This window comes from Ranitomeya imitator, chromosome 1 (assembly GCF_032444005.1).
Source record: "Ranitomeya imitator isolate aRanImi1 chromosome 1, aRanImi1.pri, whole genome shotgun sequence".
In the NCBI taxonomy this organism is placed as follows: Eukaryota; Metazoa; Chordata; class Amphibia; order Anura; family Dendrobatidae; genus Ranitomeya; species Ranitomeya imitator.
Window position 1 is genome coordinate 984030032 of NC_091282.1, and position 27716 is coordinate 984057747.

General features: G+C 43.8%; 2 protein-coding genes across 2 annotated transcripts in view; both read left to right on the plus strand.

Annotated features, from left to right (window-relative positions):
* Positions 1-22481, plus strand: part of ADAD1 (adenosine deaminase domain containing 1) — a 225461-nt gene extending 202980 nt beyond the window's left edge. The window contains exons 11-12 of the mRNA XM_069743906.1: positions 4512-4644; positions 22057-22481. Of these exons, the coding sequence (XP_069600007.1) occupies positions 4512-4644; positions 22057-22170 (247 nt within the window). The 3' untranslated portion in view covers positions 22171-22481. The remainder of the gene's footprint in view (positions 1-4511; positions 4645-22056) is intronic.
* Positions 15029-17954, plus strand: LOC138658249 (uncharacterized). Its single transcript, XM_069745741.1, has 2 exons — positions 15029-15206; positions 15408-17954. Exons 1-2 carry the CDS (start codon positions 15063-15065, stop codon positions 16599-16601), a joined length of 1338 nt encoding a protein of 445 aa, XP_069601842.1. The 5' UTR covers positions 15029-15062; the 3' UTR covers positions 16602-17954.
* Positions 22482-27716: the final 5235 nt, after the last annotated feature.

Genomic DNA, 27716 nt, shown 5'->3' on the forward strand with positions numbered 1-27716 from the left:
GGAGTGATACTTCAGCCCAGGGGGGTGGCTTTGCCCCCACGTGGCTACGATCTCTCTGATTGGCTGTTGAAAGTGAAACAGCCAGTCAGAGCAATTTGTATTATTTCACCTATGAAACTTGGTGAAATATTACAATCCAGCCATGGCCGATGCTGCAATATCATCGGCCACGGCTGGAGACCCCGATCTGCCGCCGCCGTCAGTCTTTCCTCCCCTCCGTTGCCCCCCCATACTTACCGAGTCCCGGTGTCCCTCCTTCTCCTATGGGCGCTGCCATCTTCCAAAATGGCGGGCGCACTGCTGGCTGGCAGATTCATTCCAGGTACATTTTGATCACTGTGATAGGTTCTATTGTTGAGGGAGGACCTGGAGTGACCCTTCATGGTTGACTCAGTGATTTTCAAATTGATCCACAGAGCTTTGCCGGCAACTGAAAATGACTAGACCCCCCGCAGATCTCTGACCCCCCGTTTATTGTGTCGCACTTTTCATAATCTTAGAAGTTATACTTCAACCAATCAACATAAGAACACGCTCATAGTTCTTAACCTATAAGAGTAAGTTCACACAGGACTTTTTTGCTGCGTATTTTTGCTGCTTTTTTATACTAATTTTCAGCTACTTATAGATGATTAGTTGGGAAACATTAATGCTCATCCTCCTATACCAAGACATGGCTAACACCTCACTACCAGAAACTCCCTCACAATAGATCACAATCAGGACACCTCACAATGGCTCTTCACACCCCACTACCAGAAACTCCCTCACAATATATCACTATCAGGACACCTCACAATAGCTCACTGTCACTATGAACACCTCACTAACCACACCCCTAAGCTCTCGGCTGTGAGATCACTTCCTGCTGGCCATGATTTTTCTGCACCATAATCACAGCAAATAATGCTACATGCGTTTTTGCAGCGTTTTTTCCATCACCCATTCAAATCAATGGGTGAAAAAACGCTGCAAAAACGCTGAAAGAAGTGACATGCCCTATGTCCAAAAAACGCAGCAAAGCAGAAAATACTGATCAAACAAAAACCCAATGTGTGTGCTGGTACTGTAAAAAGCAGCTGAAAATTTGCATAAGAAAAGCAGCAAAAATACGCAGCAAAAAAGTCTTGTGTGAACTTACCCTAAGAATGCAAGAACAGCTTGTACGTCAAGGTCTTCGTAGAACAATACACCCTCAGTCTCATGCCTTGTTCAGGTTGAAACAATCAAGGTCTCATAACAACTATGAACTTTTACCTAGTAACAGAATTTATCTCAAAACAGCAAGATGGAGTCAAAAAGCAGAAAATTAAGCCTGCTTTAATTTTGATCTTAGATTATTCCTTCACACTATCACAGTGATCAAAATAAAAAAAATAGTAAATTAACCCTCCCTTTATCACCCCCATAGGTAGGGAACATAATAAAATAAAGAAAATATATTTATTCTTATTTTTCCACTAGGGTTAGGGTTAGAATTGGGGTTAGAATTAAGGTTGGGGTTAGAATTAGGCTATGTGCTCATCGTGCAGATTTGGCTGCGGATCCACAGCGGATTGTCAGATAAGATCAAATTGCAACTTTTTGTCCACCAAAGTAAACGCTATGCCTGGTGCCAAATCAATACGGCTCATCATCCCAAGAACACCCATCTTTTTCTTTTTTTGCTTTTTTTTTTTTTTGAGCAGCAGGGACAGGGTAAATGTTCCGAGTCAAGGAGGAGCTGGATAGTGCAAAATACAGGGATATTATTGAGCAAAACCTGTTAATGATTTCAGACTGGGATGGCGGATCATCTTCCAATAAAACAATGACTCAAAACATACTACCAAAGCAACACTCGAGTGGTTTAAGGGGAAATATGTAAATATTTTGGTTTGGCCTAGTCAAAGCCCTGACCTTATTCCAATTGAGAATTTGTGGTCAGACTTGAAGATTGCTGTTCACCAGCAGGGGGAGCCACACATACCAGGACAGGGGGGAGCCACGCATAGCAAGACAGGACAAGGAGAGCCACGAACAGCAGGACGGGGATGAGGGGACAATGCATACTCTGCTTATACTCGAGTCTGTAAGCTTACCCAGTTTTCCGTGGCAAAAGTAGGTGTCTTGGCTTATACTCGGGTCAGCTTATACTCTAGTATATACGGTAACTGAAAGAGCTGGAGCAGTTTTGCCCTGATGAATGGGCCAAAATTCCAGTGGCAAGATGTGGAAAAATCATTGAGGCTCATCCAAAGCGACTTGCAGCTGTAATTACCACCAAAGGAGGCTCTAGAAAATACTGACTTTAGGGCAGTGAATAATTATGCACACTAAAGTTTTCAGTTATTTTGTCCTATTTGTTGTTTGCTTCACAATAAAAAGAAAACCAAATGTTCACAGTTGTAGCATGTTCTTTACGTGAACTGATGCAAACCCGTAGGCTATGTGCACGCGTTCCGGAAAGTGTGCAGAATTTTCCTGAGAAAATCCTGACTACTTTCGCAGGAAATCCGCATGCGTATTTTTCGCATTTTTTTCCAGAGCTTCCAAATGCAATAAATATGGGGAAATCCGCAAAATTAATGAACATGCTGCGTTTTTTCTGCGATTAAAAACGTATCGCGGAAAAAAACGCAACATGTGCACAAACAATTGCAGAATGCATTAAAATTGATGGGATGCTTAATGTATGCGTTTTTTTAAGCGATTTTGCAGCGGAAAACCGACGGAAAAAGCCACAAAAAATCCAGAACGTGTGCACATAGCCTCAAGCAAAACACAAAAAATGCCATTGGAGAGAAAGGTGAATACTTTTGCAAGCCACTTTATTTAGCCATCAGTAATATGTTAAATGCCGCTGTCAATCTCTGAGAGAGGGGTGATTTTGAATTCTTTATTTTTAACCCCTTACCAACATATGAAATACACTTAATGGGTTTGTGCCACGAACAAAAGTATATTTTAATCAACCGACCTTGGAATAAAAATTAAGTACTTCAATTGCATTTGTTTAAAGGAAAAATTCATTTTTTTGTTCCAAGATAATCTTAGCCATTACACAGGTGCTCATTTATATCTCCGACCTAGCAAGAACAAGTCGGATAAACCACAGCTACTGGCCAGGGGAGGAAGCAAACGAATATACAAATATGACAGCAGGAGATCACATTTTTTTTTCAGTTAAAATATAGTTTAAAAATAGGTAATAAAATGTTTTACTCACAAAAAGAATCCGCTGTGATCCTGTGCTGTAATGTTTGTGTACTCTCTTTTGCGTCCTCCCCTGTTTAGGAGCTGTGGTATGATAGACAATGTTCCTGTACGGTCAGACACAGCATTACACAGCAGGGGCACATTTATAAGCTAATCTCTGCACAGGAACATTTTATTTAAACTCATTCAATTGTGCAACTTATTATTTAAAGATCTATTGATTCAGAAAAATACATTGTGGGAAAAGCCCTTTAAGTCATATGTGGGCCCAGGAACTGTTGGCACTTTTCCTGGCAAATGATGGCTATATTTTTCAGTCAACATCTGTTTTCTTCCTGCAGCTGTTAAACTGTTAAATACCACTGTCAACCTGTGACGGCAACATTTACAGCATGCGCCCCATGGAGGCTGTTCTATCCACCCACCGGGCATGGCTGCTGTGTGCTGATGGGTTGCCATGACAGCCAGTGGATTGCTGAAGACCTCTGTCTTTCATGACTGTACTTCTGTGAAAGCCAGCCCATAGAGACTGTGGTATTGCTATAAATAGCACAATCAATCAGATGATCGCACTTTCAAGTCACATAAGTGTGCTAGCAAACACAATAAAAAGTAAAACACAAAAAATTGATGGCTATAAAAAAAGCAAATTAAAGTTAGAATTGCCCTCTCTTTCCACCTTTAAAATTGAAGAAATGAAAAAAAAATTGGTATCTCATAAAGGTCCAATTTGTAGAATTATAAAAGTAATTGACCTGATTGGGTAAATGGTGAGACATGAAAACTTGTCAGGTAATTTATTTAACCCTTCAGGTGATTTTCAGCAATTAAAGCAAAGTGACATGACCGGAATGAAAAATTGTATTTTTACCACCAAAATGTCGCTAGCTTCTGAACAGATTACTACAGTCGGCAGACTCTAAGGCCACTATTTGGTCATTAATTGCCATGGCAATCATCAGGACCACGCAATCAAGATGTCAGGGTGCTGATGGGGATAAAGAGAAAGCTCCCACACTCTGATAACCATTTATAAGATGTCACTATTGACAGCAGCATCTAAGGAGTTAAACAGATGTGGACGGTGCAAACACTGATTTGTTGCTAATGCAGCAAGTTGTCAGCTATAGTGTACAGCCGACCGCTATTGGATTGTCACCTGTATGGGGAGGCTAGGTTCTTATATCCTTATATCTTAGGTCAGTAAAAAGACAAATTGGTGATTATTAAGGGGTTGAGCTGTGTGGCTATAGAAAATATTTTTGAAATGATGTTTTATTAAAAGATAATATTTTTTTTGTAATTCTCTGTAGTTCGCCATATAAAAGTGGTCGTTCAATGGCAAGTCGTCTTTGCAAAGCTGCGATGTTGAGTCGTTTTAACCTGCTTATGAAGGAAGCAAAAAGAGAAGATGTGTTTCATGGTCTCTGTTATCATGAAGCAAAGGTAAGTATAAATAAGACTAATATATTTGCAGAAAATGCAGTAGTATTAAAGCGAACCTCAGTAGGATTTTGCTGGAGTGAAAAAAATTTGTCTTGTGGTTGTTGGTGTTAGAAGTTTTGATATGATCGTGCTTCGGGGCGGGACTGTAGTCAGAGCCTCATCTCTGTGCTGTAGGCAGAGTCTAATCTCTGTGCTGTAAGCTAGAGAAACAAAGGAAACACCTGCCCACAGTCCCACCCGAAGCACAGTCAATCTGTCTCTATGATGAGGAACATGCTTGGGGTGGGCCTGTGGGCAGGTCTTTCCTTGGTTTCTCTGGCTTAATGCAGGAAAATAAGACTCTGCCTACAGTCCCGCCCCAGAGCACGAGCATCTGCTGAAGACTTCTAACTTTAATTACACAAGAACTACAAGATGGATTTCTTCACGGCAGGTATCATTTTCATCAGTTTAACATTGCCTACCTGACAGTGTCTGTAGTTGACCTAGTAAAATCCTACTGACACGTTTGCTTTAATGACTGCAGATTTTTTATTTGATTCTGTATACTTAATTTAACCCCTTCAACCCGAAGCCTATTTTCACCTTCCTGACCAGGCTAATTTTTACAATTCTGACCACTGTCACTTTTTGAGGTCATAACTCTGGAATGCTTCAATGAATCCCGGTGATTTCTCATTCTTACAACTAAATTTGCAAAACCATTTTTTTAGGGACCACCTCACATTTGATGTGACTCAGAGGGGTCTATATCACAGAAAATACACAAAAGTGATACCATTCTTAAAACTGCACCCCTCAAGGTACTGAAAACAACATTAAAAAAGTTTATTAGCTCTTCAAGGGTTGCGCAGGAATTTTTGGAATATGGAAGGAAAAAATAAACATTTCCTTTTTTTTCACAAAAATTTTAATTTAGTCCTAATTATTTTTACTTTCACAAGGGTAACAGGAGAAAATGGACCATACAATTTGTTGTGCAATTTCTCCTGAGCATGCTGATACCCCATATGTGGGGGAAATCTCCTGTTTGGGCACATGGCAGGGCTCAGAAGGGAAGGAGTGCCATTTGACTTTTTGAATGTAAAATTTGCTGGCATAATTAGCGGACGCCATGTCGAATTTGGACAGTCTCTGATGTGCCTAAACAGTGTAAACCCCCAACATGTGAGACCATTTTGGAAGCTAGACCCCTTAGTGAACTTATATAGATGTGTATTGAGCACCTTGAACCCACAGGTGCTTCACAGATGTTTATAACGTAGAGCCGTGAAAATTAAAAAAATCAGTTTTTCCCAGATATGTGCCATTTCTACCTAATTTACCAATACCCAAATTGTGGTCAAAGACTACTTTTGAGGCACAGTGCAAAGCTCAGAATGGATGTAGTGCTAGATTACAGTGCATATTTTGCTGCACTTGTTTGAGTGTGCCTAGTAAGGCTGGGTTCACATTACGTTCACATTACGTTAGACGGACTGCTTTACACCGCGGCATAGCGTAGTGTAACGCTATCTGTTAATGCTGCCATTAAGCCCTATTTCGGGCGCATCGCTAGCGCATGCCCAAAATGGGCGTGCGCTAGCGATGTGCTGTCATTGAGTGACGGACCCTGGGACGCAGGCTGCAGTGTTTCCGGGTTTGTCACCGCTAGCGCGATGGCATGTCGGCACTTGCGTTAACGCAGCCCGTTTAACGCATGTGTTGAATGGGCTGCTTTAACGCAATGTGAACCTAGCCTTACATTGGCTAGTGACCCCATTTTACCAATTAAACCTCTCAATTAATTCATCCAGTGGTGCAGTGATTATATTGACAGTACAGTTTTGTCATAGACATTTGTACAACTTGGCAGTGAAGAAAAAGTAATTTATTTTTTTTACCACCAAGATTGTGTGTTAGCCCCAAATTTTACATTTTCGTACTGGGAAATGGGTAAAATAGAAACCCCATATGTGGCTGTACAGTACCGTTTAGCCATTCAGAAAGTCTCGGGAGGGACAGAGCGCAATTTGGCTATAAAGAGCTCTTAAGTGCTAGAAAAGCAGAATCCTCCCGTCAAGTGACCCTATTTTGGAAATTGTAACCCCTTGGGTATTTATCTACAGATGTAGTGACTATTTTGATTCCATGGGTGTTTTCCGGAAACAAGCAGCAGTGGATGTTGCTGAGTGAAAATTGCAAACTGCAGTTGTAGTGACCAGTACTTTGCAGTCTCCAGTACATTATGCCCAGCTCATGCTTCTAGAGACACGTACCTGTAAATTAGGAGGGCTCTCCTCACTACAGAAATGCCAAACGTGGGCGTTAAATGTTATTTAGGCACACTGGCATTCAGAAGGGATGGGGGGGCATTTGGATTTGGGAGCTGATAATTTTCTGAATTTCTTTTGGGGGGGCGAGGAGCCATTTCACTTTTTTAAAGCCTGTGAGCTACCAGTAACGTGAGAGCCCCCTATATTTCCGTTAACAGATGACAGACCAGAGTGGGGGCTTGCTTTTTTTGTGGATTGAGTTGAAGCTTTTATTGTGAACATTTTACATAACGTTTGGGATCACATATATTCAGTGCTCTACTCTGAGCACGTTGGGGTCTCCATCTAAATCTGTGAGTAACGCAATTCAGATGAAACCCCCGAGGGATCCATTCACTATAATGAGGCAGTAGAGTTACTGTGGCCTCCATCTGAACTCTGTTTAGCAGTTTCCTTCCTTTCAGAAGTCTACAAAACTGTGACCGACAGCACTTTTATGCAATCCTAAAAAGATGGGCACCGCCAGATCGCAGGTCAGAATGTGTCCACAGTTCCTCCATCTGCCTCATATATAGGGAATCTTCCTCCAGGAGTTCCGTCTGAATCACGTATTTCAGAGATTTACACGAAAACCCTGGTGTGAGCGCAGGATAAATGTGTGCCGAGCCTTACTGCGATCTATGGGAGGCAGAATGAAAAAATCAACAGCAGGTGAAGAATTTTTTTTCTTCTTCGTCTCATTGGGGGGACACAGGACTGTGGGGTGTATGCTACTGCCGCCAGGAGGCTGACGGTAAGTAAACATAAACAAAGTTAGCTCCTCCTCCGCCGTATACACCCTGACACTGGCACTGGCCGCAGGCGAACCCAGTTCATGCTTAGTGTCTTTAGGAGGCACATGTCTGGGTTTTTCCAGACCTTTTTTTTTTTTTTTTTATATATATAAACCATGAAGAAGAGACGGGGGACATGGACCTTTTGAAGGGGTCTGATCTCCCCAAACCAACAACGGGTGAGCACGTAGGGTGTCACCTCCACATACCCTCTCCCACAACGTGGGACAAGATGTCGGACTCAGCCCTGACCACCCTAAGGTATAGAAACCCTAGGCTGTACAGGTGCATAAGTGCAGTCCGTACGGCGCACACTGCATCACCAATGCTAAGACTGCGGTGATGGAAGGAGGCGGACCATCCCTCTCCTCATCCCCTGAAGGGAAGATGGAGCTAGGGTGCCTGCACCGTCCTTTATACATCCCCCCCCCCCCCCTCTAACCTGAAGCTGGATCCATTGCAGGAGTGGGGGCTGGGAGGGCCCCTGCCACAGCATTCTTCCTGGCACTCCTATGCTACGCTCGCTCTGATTGGCTGTTGAAAGTGATGTTTCACTTTCAATCAGAGCTATAGTAATATTTCACCAATGAAAATTGGTGAAATATTACAAGTCCTCTGCTCCCCTCTGTCCTCCTGTCCTCTCCCCCCGTCCTCCGATCCCCCCACCCCATGCTCCGATCCCACCCCCTCATACTTACTGACCTCCGATGTCCGTCCGTCTTCTGCATGGACGCCGCCATCTTCCACTACGCATGCGCCCGCCGAATCAGCCGGCAGATACATTCATTCATTTTGATCACTGTGATAGATTATATCACAGTGATCAAAATAAAAAAAAATAGTAAATAACCCTCCCCCCTTTAACACCCCCATAAGTAGGGAACATAATAAAATAAACAAAGTATATTTATTTTTATTTTTCCACTAGGGTTAGGGTTAGAACGAGGGTTAGGGTTGCAATTAGGGTTAGAATTAGGCTATGTGCACATGGTGCGGGTTTGGCTGCGGATCTGCAGCGGATTGGCTGCTGCGGATCTGCAGCGGATTGGCTGCTGCGGATTCGTAGCAGTTTTCCATCACGTTTACAGTACCATGTAATCCTATGGAAAACCGCTGTGCCCATGGTGTGGAAAATACCGCTTGGTATTTTCCGCAGCATGTTAATTCTTTTGCGGATTCTGCAGCGTTTTCCACCTATTCGTAATCCGCTGGTGAAATCCACGCAAAAAACACTGGAAATCCGCTGTAAATCCACAGGTAAAACGCAGTGCAGATTTTTAAAAAACTGTGCGGAAAACTCTGCACACAAATCCGCAACGTGGGCACATAGCCTTAGGGTTGGATTTAGAGTTAGGGTTGGAACTAGGATTAAGATTAGGGTTATGGGTGTGTTGGGGTTAGGGGTGTGTTGTGGTTAGGGGTGTGTTGGGGTTAGGGTTGTGATTAGGGTCATGGTTAGAGTTGGGATTAGGGTTAGGGGTGTGTTGGGGTTAGTGTTGGAGTTAGAATTGAGGGGTTTCCACTGTTTAGGCACATCAGGGGCTCTCCAAACGCGACATGGCGCCACTATTGATTCCAGCCAATCTTGCGTTCAAAAAGTCAACTGGTGTTCCCTCCCTTCCGAACCCTGACGTGTGCCCAAACAGTGGTTTACCCCCACATATGGGGTACCAGCATACTCAGGACAAACTGTACAACTTTTGGGGTCCAATTTCTCCTGTTCCCTTGTGAAAATAAAAAATTGCGGGCTAAAAAATCTTTTTTGAGGAAAATTTTTATTTTCACGGATCTGCGTTATAAACTTCTGTGAAGCACTTGGGGGTTCAAAGTGTTCACTACACATCTAGATAAGTTCCTTGGGGGGTCTAGTTTCCAAAATGGGGTCACTTGTGGGGGGTTTCTACTGTTTAGACACATCAGGGGCTCTGCAAACGCAACGTGACGCCCGCAGACCATTCCATCAAAGTCTGCATTTCAAAATGTCACTACTTCCCTTCCGAGCCCCGAAATGTGCCCAAATAGTAGTTTACCCCCACATATGGGGTATCAGCGTACTCAGGACAAACTGAACAACAACTTTTGGGGTCCAATTTCTCCTGTTACCCTTGTGAAAATAAAAAATTGCGGGCTAAAAAATCATTTTTTGAGGAAAGAAAAATGATTTTTTTTATTTTCACGGCTCTGCGTTATAAACTTCTGTGAAGCACTTGGGGGTCCAAAGTGCTCACTACACATCTAGATAAGTTCCTTGGGGGGGTTTAGTTTCCAAAATGGGGTCACTTGTGGGAGAGCTCCAATGTTTAGGCACACAGGGGCTCTCCAAATGCGACATGGTGTCCGCTAACGATTGGAGCTACCGTATATACTCGAGTATAAGCCGAGATTTTCAGCACACTTTTTTGGGCTGAAAGTCCCCCTCTCGGCTTATACTTGAGTCATACCCAGGGGTCGTCAGGGGAGGGGGAGCGGGAACTCTCTAATTATACTCACCTGCTCCTGGCGCGGTCCCTGCAGGTCCCTGCTTCCCCGGCGCTGCAGCTTCTTCCTGTAGTGAGCGGTCACATGGTACCGCTCATTACAGTAATGAATATGCAGCTCCACCTCCCATAGGGGTGGAGCTGCATATTCATTACTGTAATGAGCAGTAACGGTGACCGCTCACTACAGGAAGAAAATGCGACGCCGGGGAACAGACGTGCAGCGATGGCGCCAGGAGCAGGTGAGTATGACGGGGGCAGTGCGTGATATTCACCTGCTCCTCGTTCCACCGTCGGCGCCGCTGTGTCTTCCGCAGTGACGCTCAGGTCACTGACGCGATTAGTGAGCGCCGCCCTCTTTCTTAACGTCGGTGCAGAGGATGGGAGGACACAGCGGCGGTCAGCGGTGGAACGGGGAGCAGGTGACTATAGCAAGTGTCAGGGGTCGGAGAGGTGAGTATGTAATTTTTTTATTTTTTTAATCGCAGCAACAGCATATGGGGCAAATATCTGTATGGAGCATCTTATGTGGCCATGTGCAGCATTATATGGGGACAAATATCTCTATGGGGCCATGTGCAGCATTATATGGGGCCATGTGCAGCATGATATGGGGCAAATATCTATATGGAGCATCTTATGGGGCCATAATCCACATTTGTGGAGCATTATACGGGGCAAATATCTGTATGGAGCATCTTATGTGTTGGCCATGTGCAGCATTATATGGGAGCAAATATCTATGGGGCATCTTATGTGGCCATGTGCAGCATTATATGGGGCAAATATCTGTATGGGGCATCTTATGTGGCCATGTGCAGCATTATATGGGGCAGTTATCTGTATGGAGCATCTTATGGGGCCATGTGCAGCATTATATGGGGCAAATATCTGTATGGAGCATCTTATCGGGCCATAATCCACATTTGTGGAATATTATACGGGGCAAATGTCTGTGTGGAGCATCTTATGGGGTCATAATCAACATTTGTGCAGTGTTATATGGGGCATATTTTAATATGGAGCATCTTATGGAGCCCATCATAAACTGTATGGAGCATTATATGGGGCTCCTGATTCAATATTGATATTCAAAAACACTTGACCTACTGATGTCTAAATTAATTTTACTTTTATTGGTATCTATTTTTATTTTTGAAATTTACCAGTAACTCCTGCATTTTCCACCCTAGGCTTATACTCGAGTCATTAAGTTTTCCCAGTTTTTTGTGGCAAAATTAGCGGGGTCGGCTTATACTCGGGTCGGCTTATACTCTAGTTTATACAGTATTTTTTCATTCAAAAAGTCAAATGGTGCTCCTTCCCTTCCGAGCCCTGTCGTGCTCCAAAACAGTGGTTCCCCCCCACATATAAGGTGTCGGCGCACTCAATTGGACCACAACTTTCGTGGTCCAGTTTCTCCTTTTACCCTTGGTAAAATAAAAAAATTGTTGTTAAAAGATAATTTTTGTGACTAAAAAGTTAAATGTTCATTTTTTCCTTCCATGTTGCTTCTGCTGCTGTGAAACACCTGAAGGGTTAATAAACTTCTTGAATGGGGTTTTGGGCACATTGAGGGGTGCAGTTTTTAGAATGGTGTCACTTTTGGGTATATATCAGCCATATAAACCCCTCAAACTGACTTTAAATGTGAGGTGTTTCCTAAAAAAAATGGTTTTGTAAATTTTGCTTTAAAAATGAGAAATCGCTGGTCAAATTTTAACCCTTATAACTTACTAGCCAAAAAATTTTTTTTATCCCAAAATTGTGTTGATGTAAAGTAGACATGTAGGTAATGTTATTTATTAACTATTTTGTGTCACATAACTCTGGTTTAACAGAATAAAAATTCAAAATTTGAAAATTGTGAAATTTTCAAAATTTTGCCAAATTTCCGTTTTTTTCACAAATAAACGCAAAAATTATCGACCTAAATTTACCACTAACATGAAGCCCAATATGTCACGAAAAAACAGTCTCAGAATCGCTACGATCCATTGAAGCGTTCCTGAGTTATTACCGTATATACTCGAGTATAAGCCGACCCGAGTATAAGCCGACCCCCCTAATTTTGCCACAAAAAACTGGGAAAACTTATTGACTCGAGTATAAGCCTGGGGTGGAAAATGCAGTAGCTACTCGTAAATTTCAAAAATAAAAATAGAAGCTCCATACCGTTCATTATTGCCCCATAGATGCTCCATATACAACTGTGCTATATAGAATGCTCTATACCGTTCATTATGGCCCCATAGATGCTCCGTATAAAGCTGTACCACATATTATGCTCTGCACCATTCATTATGGCCTCATAGATGCTCCTTATAAAGCTGTGCCCCATATATATTGCTCTGCACCGTTGATTATGGCCCCATAGATGCTGCTTATAAAGCTGTGCCCCATATACGGTATATTGCGCTGCACCGTTGATTATGGCCCCATAGATGCTCCTTATAAAGCTGTGCCCCATATACGGTATATTGCTCTGCACCGTTCATTATTTCCCCATAGATGCTCCTTATAAAGCTGTGCCATATATAATGCTCTGCACCGTACTTTTTACCCTTCGCCACGACAGCACCCCACATGAGAGAGAGGGATCCGCCCATAGGAACAGGAAACCTACAGAATAAAAGGAGGCGGTCCCCTCTCCTCCTCAGTTTAGGTTTCCTGTTCCTACAGGGACCCGGCTTACCTACAGATGAAGAGGATCCCTGGGCCATGCACCCGCCTGCGCCGGTTTCTGTGGGAACGGCAGGGGCTGCGGTACCAGAAGCAGCGGCGGGGGAGCCCCTGCTTGCAGCCTCCCCCCTCGTCTGGCCAAACATCCACGGTCCGGGTCCGGTCACCGTAGGTCCGGCCGGCACTGTGAGGACGCGCGCGCTGCAGCGGCCGGCTTAATAGCCTCCGGCGGCCGCATGGTGAGTGAGAGCGGCGCGTCTAACCCGGAAGTCGCGGGAGCACTTCCGGGTTGGTCCGGGGAGGCAGGAGAATGGGTGGCAGTTTTAAAAATGCAGCGCTAGCGTCGGGCCGGTGTGTGTGAAATGGCTTCACCGGCCGACGAAGCGCACCTGCCCGCAGTGCAACAGCGCTCTCCCAGCAGGGAGAGAAGCACGAGGAGCAGCACAAAGAGTGGTGGCCGACCTCCAGAGAAGAGTTCTACCACTAAACGAATTAACGAATTCCGCCTCCAGAACCGGTACCTGTCAGCTTCACTGGGTGAGTTTTTGAAAGAGTCTCTTCCTATATGCTGATATATGTTCCTCCTGTATCCTTCCTCTAGACTAAGAAAAGGACACACAAATCTAAGCATAAAGAGTGTGCTTTATGTACGCAGCCCCTCCCGGATGATTATGCCAAAAAACTGTGTGCAGAGTGTATCATGCAAACTCTACGGCAGGAAAATATCATGACTCCCTCAGATGTCAGAGCTATTATCCGAGAAGAGATGCAGGGTTTGGCGCAGACAAGTAGCGCCAGTACCCGTCAGCCTAGCAGGTCCCGGTCTCCGGTTAGTTCGGAGTCAGAGGGTGTATGTATTTCTTCAGACGAAGAGGGATCTCAGCCGAGCTCATCCGAGACTGAAGGGGGACTTTGTCTTCCCAACAGTAATGTGGACAATTTAATAAAATCTGTCAGGAGCACGATGGGGTGCCCAGATGGGAAAGAAAAGAAATCAGCACAGGACATAATGTTTGCGGGGTTAGGACAGAGGAAACGTAGGTCCTTCCCCGTCATACAAACCATCAAAGATATTGTTAAAAAGGAGTGGGACAAGCAGAATAGAGGGTTTTTACCATCATCCTCTAAAAGGCGCTATCCCTTCAGCGATGAAGACCTAAACACCTGGTCAAAGGTGCCAAAAGTTGATGCTGCGGTAGCCTCCACAACCAAACAGTCGGTCCTACCAGTGGAGGATTCAGGGGTCCTGACAGACCCGCTGGACCGTAAAGCAGAAGCTTTACTAAAGAGGTCATGGGAAGTCAATACGGGGGCGTTCAGGCCCGCCATATCTAGTACCTGTACTGCAAGATCTCTACTAGTATGGACGGAGCAATTGGAGGAACAGATTAAAGGCAAAACTTCGAGGGAATCTATCCTGCTGAAATTGCCTCAAATTAAAGAAGCAGTAGCATTCCTAGCTGATGCCTCAGTGGACTCGCTACGTCTTGCAGCCAGGTCAGCCGGCCTAGTCAACACAGCCCGGCGTGCACTCTGGCTAAAGAATTGGAAGGGGGACGCACAAGCTAAAGCGAAACTTTGTGCGATTCCCTGTCAGGGTGAGTTCCTTTTTGGGAAGACGCTGGATGAACTCCTGAATAAAGCAGGTGAAAGGAAGAAAGGCTTCCCTAACCAGTATCTTCCATCCTACAGGAGAGCCTTCAGGAGACGCCCCTTTACTAGGAACAAGCCGCTTGAACAAAGAGAGCGATGGGAGTCGAAGGACCCAAAGCAAAAAGGTGCCTTTTTTAGCGGGTCCCATAATCCGAGACGTAAATACCGCTAACCAGGAAGTAGGCGGCAGATTAAAATTTTTTCTTCCCCAATGGGAACAGATAACATCCAGCCAGTGGATTCTGGACATTGTGCAATACGGCCTTAAATTAGAATTTGATCGAATCCCTTGGGATTCCTTCATAATAACATCTCCAAAAGGTCAGGACCAACAGAGGGCTCTAGAAATAGAGATCCTATCTCTTCTATCTAAGAAAGTCCTGATTGAAGTTCCCCAGGATCAAAAAGGGAAAGGGTTCTACTCCCCTTTATTCCTGATTAATAAACCAGATGGTTCATTTAGAACCATCATAAATCTTAAAAAATTAAATTCTTTCCTGCGTAATCATACCTTCAAAATGGAATCCATTAGTTCTACCATAAAACTCTTATTCCCTAGGTGTGTCATGGCCGGAATAGACTTAAAGGACGCCTATTACCATCTTCCCATACATGCCGAACATCAGCAGTACCTAAGGGTAGCAGTCACCCTGGAGGGAAAGGTTCGTCACTTTCAATATGTTGCAATGCCATTTGGGCTTTCTATGGCTCCCCGCGTCTTCACTAAGGTGATACTAGAAGTGATGGCTCATCTACACCAACGAGATACCTTGATAATACCCTACCTAGATGACTTTCTAGTGGTAGGAAGCTCTGCACTTCAATGTAAAACTCGTTTATCTAATACGATCTCGTCCCTACAGGAGTTAGGTTGGATCGTCAACTTCGAAAAATCTCGGCTGAATCCAGAAACCGTTCAGACATTTCTAGGAATCCAGCTAGACTCCGTAAGTCAGAAATGCTTTCTTCCTCAGTCAAAGAGGTTGACTATACAATCAAAGGTATCAGACGCAATACGCAAACCCTACATGACACTAAGGAAGGCCATGTCCTTACTGGGGTCATTATCATCATGTATCCCTGCTGTACCTTGGGCACAATTCCATACCCGTCAATTGCAGTACGAAGTATTGTCGGCTCAGGGGAAAGACGGTTATCTAGAAAGTAGAATAACTCTTTCCAGTAATGTCTTAGAATCGCTATCCTGGTGGCTAGACATGGACCACCTATCACGGGGTGTGCCATGGATAATAGACCCGTCTAAAATAATTACCACCGACGCCAGCCCTATTGGGTGGGGAGCACATATGGAAGACAATCTGGCCCAAAATACTTGGGATCAGACAGAATTAATATGTTCCTCCAACTGGAAGGAGTTAAAAGCAATAGAATGTGCCTTATATCATTTTCTTCTGCAGATTCATGGAACAAATGTAAGAATTTACTCAGACAATTCCACCGCAGTGGCATACTTGAACTGTCAGGGTGGTACAAAGTCAGGAAGTCTGATGACCATAGCTGCAAACATCTTTCAGCTGGCAGAGGCTCATCTAACATCCTTAACAGCCCTGCACATCAAAGGTGTAGAGAACATCAGGGCAGACTACCTCAGCAGAAACGAGTTGCGTCAAGGAGAATGGACCTTAAACAAATCCATATTCAGAAGGATAACAGAAGCATGGGGGATACCACAAATCGACCTATTTGCCACAAGAGACAACCGGCAAGTACAAAGGTTCGCTTCCCTGAACACCAGGGATCACCCAGATATGTTGGACTCTCTCCACCATCCTTGGCGGTTCAGACTGGCATATGCCTTTCCTCCAATGTCTCTGATTCCTCTAGTGATCAGAAAGATCAGGAGGGAACAGGCAAGAGTAATCCTCATTGCACCATTCTGGCCGAAAAGACCATGGTTCTCTTGTCTCCAGACCATGTGCCTATGCGATCCTTGGATCCTCCCATCAGACAAGGAGCTGCTGTACCAAGGCCCCTTTTTCCACCCGCAAGTGAAAGGTCTTCACTTGACGGCGTGGAATTTGAGAGGCAACTATTAAGTTCCAGAGGGTTCTCAACAGAACTAGTAAACACCCTCTTATTGAGCAGGAAAAGATCTACCACCCTAATATATAGTAGGGTATGGAATAAATTTTTAGACTTCTACACGGTACCGTTCACTAAGCAAGTTCCACTCACACCTATCCTAGAGTTCTTGCAAAAAGGCCGAGAGTTAGGACTATCTGTAAATACCTTAAGAGTTCAGGTCTCGGCATTAGGAGCCCTATATGGATGCAATATAGCAGCTAATAGGTGGATCTCCAGATTCATAAAATCTTGTGAACGTAGTAAACCGGTCCATATTCCCCGTCTACCTCCGTGGGATTTAAATCTAGTATTAGAGGCCTTAACAAGCTCTCCATTTGAACCATTAGATTCAATACCTTTAAAAATCCTAACATATAAAGTAGCCTTACTAGTAGCCCTAACCTCAGCTAGACGGGTTAGTGACATCCAGGCCCTATCAGTAGACCCACCTTTCTTACTGATATTTCATGATCGGATAGTCCTGAAACCAGACCCCTCATACCTCCCTAAGGTAGCGTCCACCTACCACAGGTCACAAGAAATATTTCTCCCTTCCTTTTTTGATTCACCTGTAACTCCAGAACATCATAAGTTCCACACCTTAGATGTCAGAAGAGCCATCCTGACTTATATAGAAAGGTGTCAGACATGGAGGGAGAGTAGGGCTCTGTTTATCTCCTTTCAGGGCCACAAGAAAGGACATGGGGTCACGAGAGCTACCATATCTCGGTGGATCAGAGAGGCTATCTGCTTGGCCTATACGTCAAAAGGCGAGATTCCTCCAGTGGGTATAAAAGCGCACTCAACACGAGCCATGGCTTCCTCCTGGGCGGAACAAGCAGATGTACCGATCCATTTAATATGTAAGGCTGCAACTTGGTCTACACCTTCTACAACCATTATAGACTTGATCTGTCCACGTCTTCTGATCTGACCTTTGGTAGAGCTGTTCTTAATACAGTAATCCCACCCAAATAATGACTCTCTGAAAATCTCTCATGTGGGGTGCTGTCGTGGCGAAGGGTAAAAAGCCGGATTACGTACCGGTAATGCTCTTTTAATGAGTCCACGACAGCACCCATGTATTACCCTCCCTAAATTATGCACAGCTCTTTCCTTTAAGGTCACAAATAATGGTTGTATAGAGTTAAGAAATTTATGTGACTGAATAAGAATGAATACTAACACTTTTGCGGTTCCCCTTTTTATACTCTGTAACTAAACTGAGGAGGAGAGGGGACCGCCTCCTTTTATTCTGTAGGTTTCCTGTTCCTATGGGCGGATCCCTCTCTCTCATGTGGGGTGCTGTCGTGGACTCATTAAAAGAGCATTACCGGTACGTAATCCGGCTTTTTGGCCCCATAGATGCTCCTTGTATAATGCTGTGCCATATATAATGCTCTGCACCGTTCTTTATGGCCCCATAGATGTGCCATATAAAGCTGTGCCATATATAATGCTCTGCACCGTACTTTTTGGCCCCTTAGATGCTCCTTATATAATGCTGTGCCATATATAATGCTCTGCACCGTTCTTTATGGCCCCATAGATGCTCCTTATATAATGCTGCTGGTGCTGCCATAAAAAAAAAAAATCACATACTCACCTCTCTTGCTCAGGGTGCCGGCGCTTTCAATAATTACCTGCTCCTCGTGCGGCTCCATCTCCAGCACTGACGCTCAGCAGAGGGCGCGCACTGACTACGTCACCGCGCCCTCTAACCTGAGCGTCACTGCTAGAGGACGCTGGAGACGGAGCCACACCGGAACGAGGAGCAGGTAAATATCGTGCAGCGCTGCGCTCCCCTTACCTGCTCCTGGCGATCATTTACAGCAATGAATATGCGGCTCCTCCCCTATGGGAGGTGGAGCCGCCTATTAATTTCTGTAATGAGCGGTGCCATGTGACCACTCAGTACAGGAAGAATCTGCAGCGCCGGGGAAGCCAGGGACTGCAGGAACCGCGCCGCAGCAGGTAAGTATAACTACACAGCCCCCGCTCCCCCTCACCTGCCGACCCCCGGGTATATGACTCGAGTATAAGCCGAGAGGGGGACTTTCAGCCCAAAAAAGTGGGCTGAAAATCTCGGCTTATACTCGAGTACAGGTCCTTCTCAAAAAATTTGCATATAGTGTTAAATTTCATTATTTACCATAATGTAATGATTACAATTAAACTTTCATATATTATAGATTCATTATCCACCAACTGAAATTTGTCAGGTCTTTTATTGTTTAAATACTGATGATTTTGGCATACAACTCCTGATAACCCAAAAAACCTGTCTCAAAAAATTAGCATATCAAGACCTATTACCCTAATCTTCTGAATCAACTAATTAACTCTAAACACATGCAAAAGATACCTGAGGCTTTTATAAACTCCCTGCCTGGTTCATTACTCAAAACCCCCATCATGGGTAAGACTAGCAACCTGACAGATGTCAAGAAGGCCATCATTGACACCCTCAAGCAAGAGGGTAAGACCCAGAAAGAAATTTCTCAACAAATAGGCTGTTCCCAGAGTGCTGTATCAAGGCACCTCAATGGTAAGTCTGTTGGAAGGAAACAATGTGGCAGAAAACGCTGTACAATCAGAAGAGGAGACCGGACCCTGAGGAAGATTGTGGAGAAGGACCGATTCCAGACCTTGGGGAACCTGAGGAAGCAGTGGACTGAGTCTGGTGTGGAAACATCCAGAGCCACCGTGCACAGGCGTGTGCAGGAAATGGGCTACAGGTGCCGCATTCCCCAGGTAAAGCCACTTTTGAACCATAAACAGCGGCAGAGGCGCCTGACCTGGGCTACAGAGAAGCAGCACTGGACTGTTGCTAAGTGGTCCCAAGTACTTTTTTCTGATGAAAGCAAATTTTGCATGTCATTCGGAAATCAAGGTGCCAGAGTCTGGAGGAAGACTGGGGAGAAGGAAATGCCAAAATGCCTGAAGTCCAGTGTCAAGTACCCACAGTCAGTGATGGTGTGGGGTGCCTTGTCAGCTGCTGGTGTTGGTCCACTGTGTTTCATCAAGGGCAGGGTCAATGCAGCTAGCTATCAGGAGATTTTGGAGCACTTCATGCTTCCATCGGCTGCTCACAGTGCCAAAACCACTGGTAAATGGTTTACTGACCATGGTATTACTGTGCTCAATTGGCTTGCCAACTCTCCTGACCTGAACCCCATAGAGAATCTGTGGGATATTGTGAAGAGAAAGTTGAGAGACGCAAGACCCAACACTCTGGATGAGCTTATGGCCGCTATTGAAGCATCCTGGGCCTCCATAACATCTCAGCAGTGTCACAGGCTGATTGCCTCCATGCAACGCCGCATTGAAGCAGTCATTTCTGCCAAAGGATTCCCGACCAAGTATTGAGTGCATAACTGAACATTATTATTTGATGGTTTTTTTGTTTGTTATTAAAAAACACTTTTATTTGATTGGATGGGTGAAATATGCTAATTTTTTGAGACAGGTTTTTTGGGTTATCAGGAGTTGTATGCCAAAATCATCAGTATTTAAACAATAAAAGACCTGACAAATTTCAGTTGGTGGATAATGAATCTATAATATATGAAAGTTTAATTGTAATCATTACATTATGGTAAATAATGAAATTTAACACTATATGCTAATTTTTTGAGAAGGACCTGTATATACGGTACCTCATAAAGGGACACTGGTCAGAATTGCAAAAAATGGCCAGATCATTAAGGTCAAAATAGGCTGGGTCATGAAGGGGTTAAACCATACTCACCAAACCCCTAATCCAGGGGTCCCCAACTCCAGTCCTCAAGGCCCACCAACAGGTCATGTTTTCAGGATTTCCTTTGCATTGCACAGGTGATGCAATTATTACCTGGGCAAGACTAAGGAAATCCTGAAAACATGACATGTTGGTGGGCCCTGAGGACTGGAGTTGGGGACCCCTGCCCTAATCCACCGAAGCCAACATCTCTTGCAACAAAAATAAAATAATAAACCACAATATTCCTCACCTGTCCACAGAGAAGATCCTGATCACTCTGAGCGCAATCACCGATGTGACTGCTCTCAAAGACAGCCGTCGATACACTGACAGTAGTCAATCGCTCCCGCAGTGTATCACTGAGCTGCCGTGAGAGTGTTCACTGGAGATCATCAGCTGTGAGATAATCAGCTGATCTTCTCCGGTGATATCCCTTCCGGCACCAGTGCTGTTAGTGAGAGCAGCGGTGGCTGGGTAGAGCAGTCACATCTCCCGATGTGACTGTTCTACACATGAGATCGCCGTGGGACACTCGAGATTACATGGACTACGGCATACAGGTGAGTATATGTTGGTTTATTATTTTACATTATTTCTAGGAGACTAGGGCATCGGGGATTTATTTAGTGTTAGGTGAGTATAATGTTTTCTTTTTTAATATGTATTTAATTATTTTACTTTTGTTTGTTTTTTTGTTTGTTTTCTATTATAACTGTGAGTACAGGCGGCGGCTGATGTCTTCCATTGGCAGCTGCTGTCACTGTTATCAGTGACCGCAGACGTAGCCCGATTGGAGCAGTAGTCTCATCAGCCCACGCTTGCTGATGTAAAAAGCTTACCGCAGGTCTCCACTGTGGGTCACAGCTGCGGGGTCACGCTGACAGAATGACACCGCAGTGCTCTGACCGACAGTCTTATTGGCAGTAGCGTTACCGTAGGTCAGATCTGCGGGATTATGCTGACATCTGACAGCATATTCCCGTAGCTCTTTGACTGACGGTCTGACTGGCGGTAGCGTTACCGCAGATAAGAAACACCATGCCAGTGTTTCCCACGCTGTCACACAGATGACAGCGTGGGAAACACCATAGGAAGCCGATAAAAATACAAACAAAAAATCAGCAAATCCGCAAAGAATTTTATACCTGCGTTTTTTCTGCTGTTTTGACTGATTCAATTGAAGTCAATGGGTGAAAAACGTTGCAGAAACGCACAAAGAATTGACATACTGCAGAAAAAAAAGGGTCCGTAAATACATGTACACAACACTTCAGGATTGCCATTGACTCAGCTTGCAAAAGGATTCCATAGCACATTTCCGTACTGAAAAAGCGCCACGAAAATGCAGTCCCTTGGGGGGACTAATGGGGTAAGATGTCCCCTCTTGGAAACCTCAGGATGCCACAGTTGCTGTTGACTGCAGCATCTATAGGGCTAAATAGCCATAGACTGTTGGCAAAAGAGCTGACTGCAGTTTTTTATGAGGTGATTGCGCAGGTGGCAGATCCTGTGTCCATATGGTCAGCAGGACGTACAAGTACGTTAATTTGTAAGAACACATTGGCAAGTAGGATGTATCTGTCCGTCCAGTGTCTGGAAAAGGGGTTAAAAAGTTTACCATTTATTAACTTAGACTGTGGTAGTATTGCTTTATAACCATTTTCAAATGTGATTTTACCCTACAGAACCTTTCTGGATCTTACCAAGAAGCCAAGTGCTTGCTGAAGTCCTATTTTGAGCAACGAGGTTTGGGGACTTGGATTGTTAAGCCGAAAACTATTGAAAGCTTCAAAGTGTAAACCTAGAATTGGAATTATTCACATATGTCACCTTCAGTACTTTATTTACCTGTTACTTACTGTATGGTTTAAAAATTCCTACTGGGAAAAAAATGCTTTTTCTGTAGATAATGGTTTAGATCATAAACAAACAAAAAATGGTATTAGCATACAGTTCTTATTTGTGTTTTAATTTTTGTTGTTAAAATGCTGTAATCAAGCCATTTGTTTCACTTTTCTGGAAACAGTTGTTTTTTTTTATGTATTACAGAAGTCATAGCATTTTGTATATCTGTATTTGTCCCTTTAACTAAATACAAATGTTAAGTTTCATGTTTGTGTTGGTGTTGTGAAAATTTTAAACTGTTATTTGCATTAAGTTCAGTAATTGTTCACTGTCTTTAACCCCTTAGCGACCGCCGATACGCCTTTTAACGGCGGCCGCTAAGGGTACTTAAACCACAGCGCCGTTAATTAACGGCGCTGTGGAAAAAGTAAATAGCGCCCCCCAGAGTCGGATTTTCTCCGGGGTCTCGGCTGCCGAGGGTAGCTGAGACCCCAGAGAACATGATTCGGGGGGTTTTTAACCCACCCCGCATTTGCGATCGCCGGTAATTAACCGTTTACCGGCGATCGCAAAAAAAAAAAAAACGCGATCTCTTTTTAATTTCTCTGTCCTCCGATGTGATTGCACATCGGAGGACAGAGAAAAGGGGTCCCAGGTGGCCCCCCAATACTTACCTAGCTCCCCCGATGCTCCTCGTGTCTTCAGGTGGGCGCCGCCATCTTCAAAATGGCGGGCGCAGTGCGCCCGCCGGCCCCGCGAGAATCTTTGGGGTCTCGGCTGCCGGGGGTAGCCGAGACCCCAAAGAGCATGATCGGGGTCGGTTTTACCGACCCCTGTTTTGCGATCGCCGGTAATTAACTGTTTACCGGCGACCGCAAAAAAAAAAAAAAAAGTCCAAGTGTAATTCTCTGTCCTCTGAGGTGACCCTGCCATACTCACCTGTGTCCCTGGATCCTCCTGCTGCTCCTCCTGGCCGTCGGCATCTTCTGGGCAAAAGAAAATGGCGGGCGCATGTGCAGTGCGCCCGCCATCTGTCTCCATCTGCCGGCCGGCAGGAGAAGAGCAGTTGGGGCTAAAATTAGGGGTAGGGTTAGGGCTAGGATTAGGGTTAGGGCTAAATTTAGGGTTGGGGCTAAATTTAGGGTTAGGGCTAAATTTAGAGTTAGGGTTGGCGCTAAATTTAGGGTTAGGCTTCTTTCACACTTACGTTGGTACGGGGCCGTCGCAATGCATCGGCCCGACATACCGACGCACGTTGTGAAAATTGTGCACAACGTGGGCAGCGGATGAAGTTTTTCATTCATCCGCTGCCCAATCTATGTCCTGGGGAGGAGGGGGCGGAGTTTCGGCCACGCATGCGCGGTCAGAAATGGCGGATGCGATGTACAAAAAAAGTTACATTGAACGTTTTTTGTGCTGACGGTCCGCCAAAACACTGATCCAGTGCACGACGGATGCGACGTGTGGCCATCCGTCACGATCCGTCGGCAATACAAGTCTATGGGCAAAAACGCATCCTGCGGGCACATTTGCAGGATCCGTTTCTTGTCCAAAACGACGGATTGCGACGGATGCCAAACAACGCAAGTGTGAAAGTAGCCTTAGGGTTAGGGTTGGGGCTAAAGTTAGGATTAGAGTTGGGATTGGGGTTAGGGTTTGGATTAGGGTTGGTATTAGGGTTAGGGTTGGCATTAGGGTTACGCTTGGGATTAGGGTTAGATTTGGGATTAGGGTTAAGGTTAGGGTTGTGATTAGGGGTGTATTGGGATTAGGGTTAGGTTTGAGGTTAGGGTTGAGATTAGGATTAGGGGTGTGTTAATTTTAGGGTTTTGATTAGGGTTATGGTTAGGGTTGACATTAGGGTTGTTTTGGGGTAAGGGTTGTGATTATGGTTAGGGTTAGTGATTAGGATTATGGATCAGGTTGGGATTAGGGTTAGGGGTGTGTTGGGGTTAGGGTTGGAGCTAGAATTGGGGGGTTTCCACTGTTTAGGTACATCAGGGGGTCTCCAAACACGATAGCCAATTTTGCGCTCAAAAAGTCAAATGGTGCTCCCTCCCTTCTGAGCTCTGCCGTGCGCCCAAACAGTGGGTTACCCCCACATATGGGGCATCAGCATACTCGGGATAAATTGGACAACAACTTCTGGGGTCCAATTTCTCTTGTTACCCTTGTGAAAATAAAAACTTGGGGGCTACAAAATCCTTTTTGTGGAAAAAAAAAAAAAAAAAATATATATATATATATATATATATATATATATATTTTTTTTTTTTTATGACTCTGCATTATAAACTTCTGTGAAGCACTTGGGCATTCAAAGTTCTCACCACACATCTATATAAGTTCCTTGGGGGGGTCTAGTTTCCAAAACGGGGTCACTTGTGGGGGGTTACTACTGTTTAGGTACATCAGGGGCTCTGCAAACGCAACATAACGCCCACAGACCATTCTATCTTAAGTCTGCATTGCAAAACGGCGCTCCTTCCCTTCCGAGCTCTGCCGTGCGCCCAAACAGTGGTTTACCCCCACATATGGGGCATCAGCATACTCAGGATAAATTGGACAACAACTTTAGTGGTCCAATTTCTCCTGTTACCCTTGTGAAAATAAAAACTTGGGGGCTACAATATCTTTTTTGTGGAAAAAAAAATATTTTTTATTTTCACGACTCTGCATTCTAAACTTCTGTGAAGCACTTGGGCATTCAAAGTTCTCACCACACATCTAGATAAGTTCCTTGGGGGGTCTAGTTTCCAAAATGGGGTCACTTGTGGGGGGTTTCTACAGTTTAGGTACATCGGGGGCTCTGCAATCACAACATAATGCCCACAGACCATTCTATCAAAGTCTGCATTCCAAAAAGGCGCTCCTTCCCTTCCGAGCTCTGCCGTGCGCCCAAACAGTGGTTTACCCCCACATATGGCGCATCAGCGTACTCGGGATAAATTGGACAACAACTATTGCAGTCCAGTTTCTCCTGTTACCCTTGTGAAAATAAAAACTTGGGGGCTACAATATCTTTTTTGTGGAAAAAAAAATATTTTTTATTTTCACGACTCTGCATTCTAAACTTCTGTGAAGCACTTGGGCATTCAAAGTTCTCACCACACATCTAGATAAGTTCCTTGGGGGGTCTAGTTTTCAAAATGGTGTCACTTGTGGGGGGTTTCCACTGTTAAGGCACATCAGGGGCTCTCCAAACGCGACATGGCGTCCAATCTCAATTCCAGCCAATTCTACATTGAAAAAGTAAAACGGCACTCCTTCTCTTCCAAGCTCTGCGGTGCGCCCTAACAGTGGTTTACCCCCACATATTGGGTATCGACGTACTCAGGAGAAATTGCACAACAACTTTTGTGTTCTAATTTCTCCTGTTATCCTTGTGAAAATAAAAATTTGTGGGCAAAAAGATCATTTTTGTGTAAACAAAAGCGATTTGTTTATTTTCACGGCTCTACGTTATAAACTTCTGTGAAGCACTTGGGGGTTCAAAGTGCTCACCACACATCTAGATTAGTTCCTTAAGGGGTCTAGTTTCCAAAATGGTGTCACTTGTGGGGAGTTTCCACTGTTTAGGCACATCAGGGGCTCTCTAAACGTGACATGGCGTCCAATCTCCATTCCAGCCAATTCTGCATTGAAAAAGTCAAACGGCGCTCCTTCACTTCTAAGTTCTGCGGTGCGCCCAAAAAGTGGTTTACCCCCACATATGTGGTATTGGCGTATTCAGGAGAAATTGCATAACAAAATTTATGGTTACATTTCTGTTTTTACACTTGTGAAAATAAAAAAAATGGTTCTGAATTAAGATGTTTGCAAAAAAAAGTTAAATGTTCATTTTTTCCTTCCACATTGTTTCAGTTCCTGTGAAGCACGTAAAGGGTTAATAAACTTCTTGAATGTGGTTTTGAGCACCTTGAGGGGTGTAGTTTTTAGAATGGTGTCACACTTCGTTATTTTCTATCATATAGACCCCTCAAAATGACTTCAAATGTGATGTGGTCCCTAAAAAAAAAAATGGTGTTGTAAAAATGAGAAATTGCTGGTCAACTTTTAACCCTTATAACTCCCTAACAAAAAAAAAAATTTGTTTCCAAAATTGTGCTGATGTAAAGTAGACATGTGGGAAATGTTATTTATTAACTATTTTTCATGACATATCTCTCTGATTTAAGGGCATAAAAATACAAAGTTTGAAAATTGCAACATTTTTAAAATTTTCGCCATATTTCCGTTTTTTTCATAAATAATCGCAAGTAATATCGAAGAAATGTTACCACTAACATGAAGTAAAATATGTCACGAAAAAACAATCTCAGAATCAGCGGGATCCGTTGAAGCGTTCCAGAGTTATAACCTCATAAAGTGACAGTGGTCAGAATTGCAAAAATTGGCCTGGTCATTAAGTACCAAATTGGCTCTGTCACTAAGGGGTGAAACCAACTTTGCATTATTTTTAAAGTGCCATTAACAACTTCACACCTGGGGCGATTTTCTAGTTTTCAATTTTCCTTCCCTTCTTCCAAGAGCAATAACTTTTTTATTTTTCCAGTCATATAGCCTTGTGAGGTCTTGTTTTGTGCTGGTCCAGTTGTATATTTGATTAATGCCATTCATTCATGCCTCATAGTGTACTGTGAAATGGGGAAAAATTCCAAGTGAGGTAAAACTGAAAAGTGCAATTCCACAATGGTTTTTGGATGTTTTATTTTCCTATGTTCAGTATATGGTACAACTGACCTGGCAATCTGATTCCCCAGCTACACAGATACCAAACGTGTATAGTTTTTAATTTAGAAATGTGTAAAAAAAAAAAATGTTGGCTTTTGTCGCAGTTTTCTGAGACCTGTTTTTAAACCCTTCACCTCCCCAGAGCTTCTTTGCAATTTCATGACCAGGTCAAATTTTACAACTCTGGTCAGTGTCATTTGAGTTAATTAAACTGGAATGCTTCAATGGATCCCACTGATTCTGAGTGTTTTTCTGTGACATAATGTGCTTCATGATAGTGGTAGAATTTAAGTACAACTTGCCTTTATTTGTGAAGAAGAAAAAAATAAAGGAAAATTTTGCAATTTTCAAACTGCCCTTAAACCAGAGAGTTATGTCACACAAAATAGTTAATAACATTTCCCTCATGTCTACTTTGCATCAGCACAATTTTTGAAACATAATTTTTTTTTGCCACATTTGAAGTGACTTTGGGGGGCCTCTATGACAGAAAATACTGAAAAGTGACACTATGCAAAAAGCTGTACAACCCAAAACCACATTCCAGAAGTTTATTTACCCTTTAGGTGCTTCACAGAAATTAATGCGATGTAGAAGGAAAAAATTCACATTTTTAATTTTTATTTCACAAAAATTCTACTTTAGCAAGTGTAACAGGAGAAAGAGGACCTCAAAATCTGATCTCCTGAGTACGACAATACCCCTCAAATATGGAGGAAAAACTACTGTTTGGATACATGGCAGTGCTTGGAAGGGAAGGAGTGAT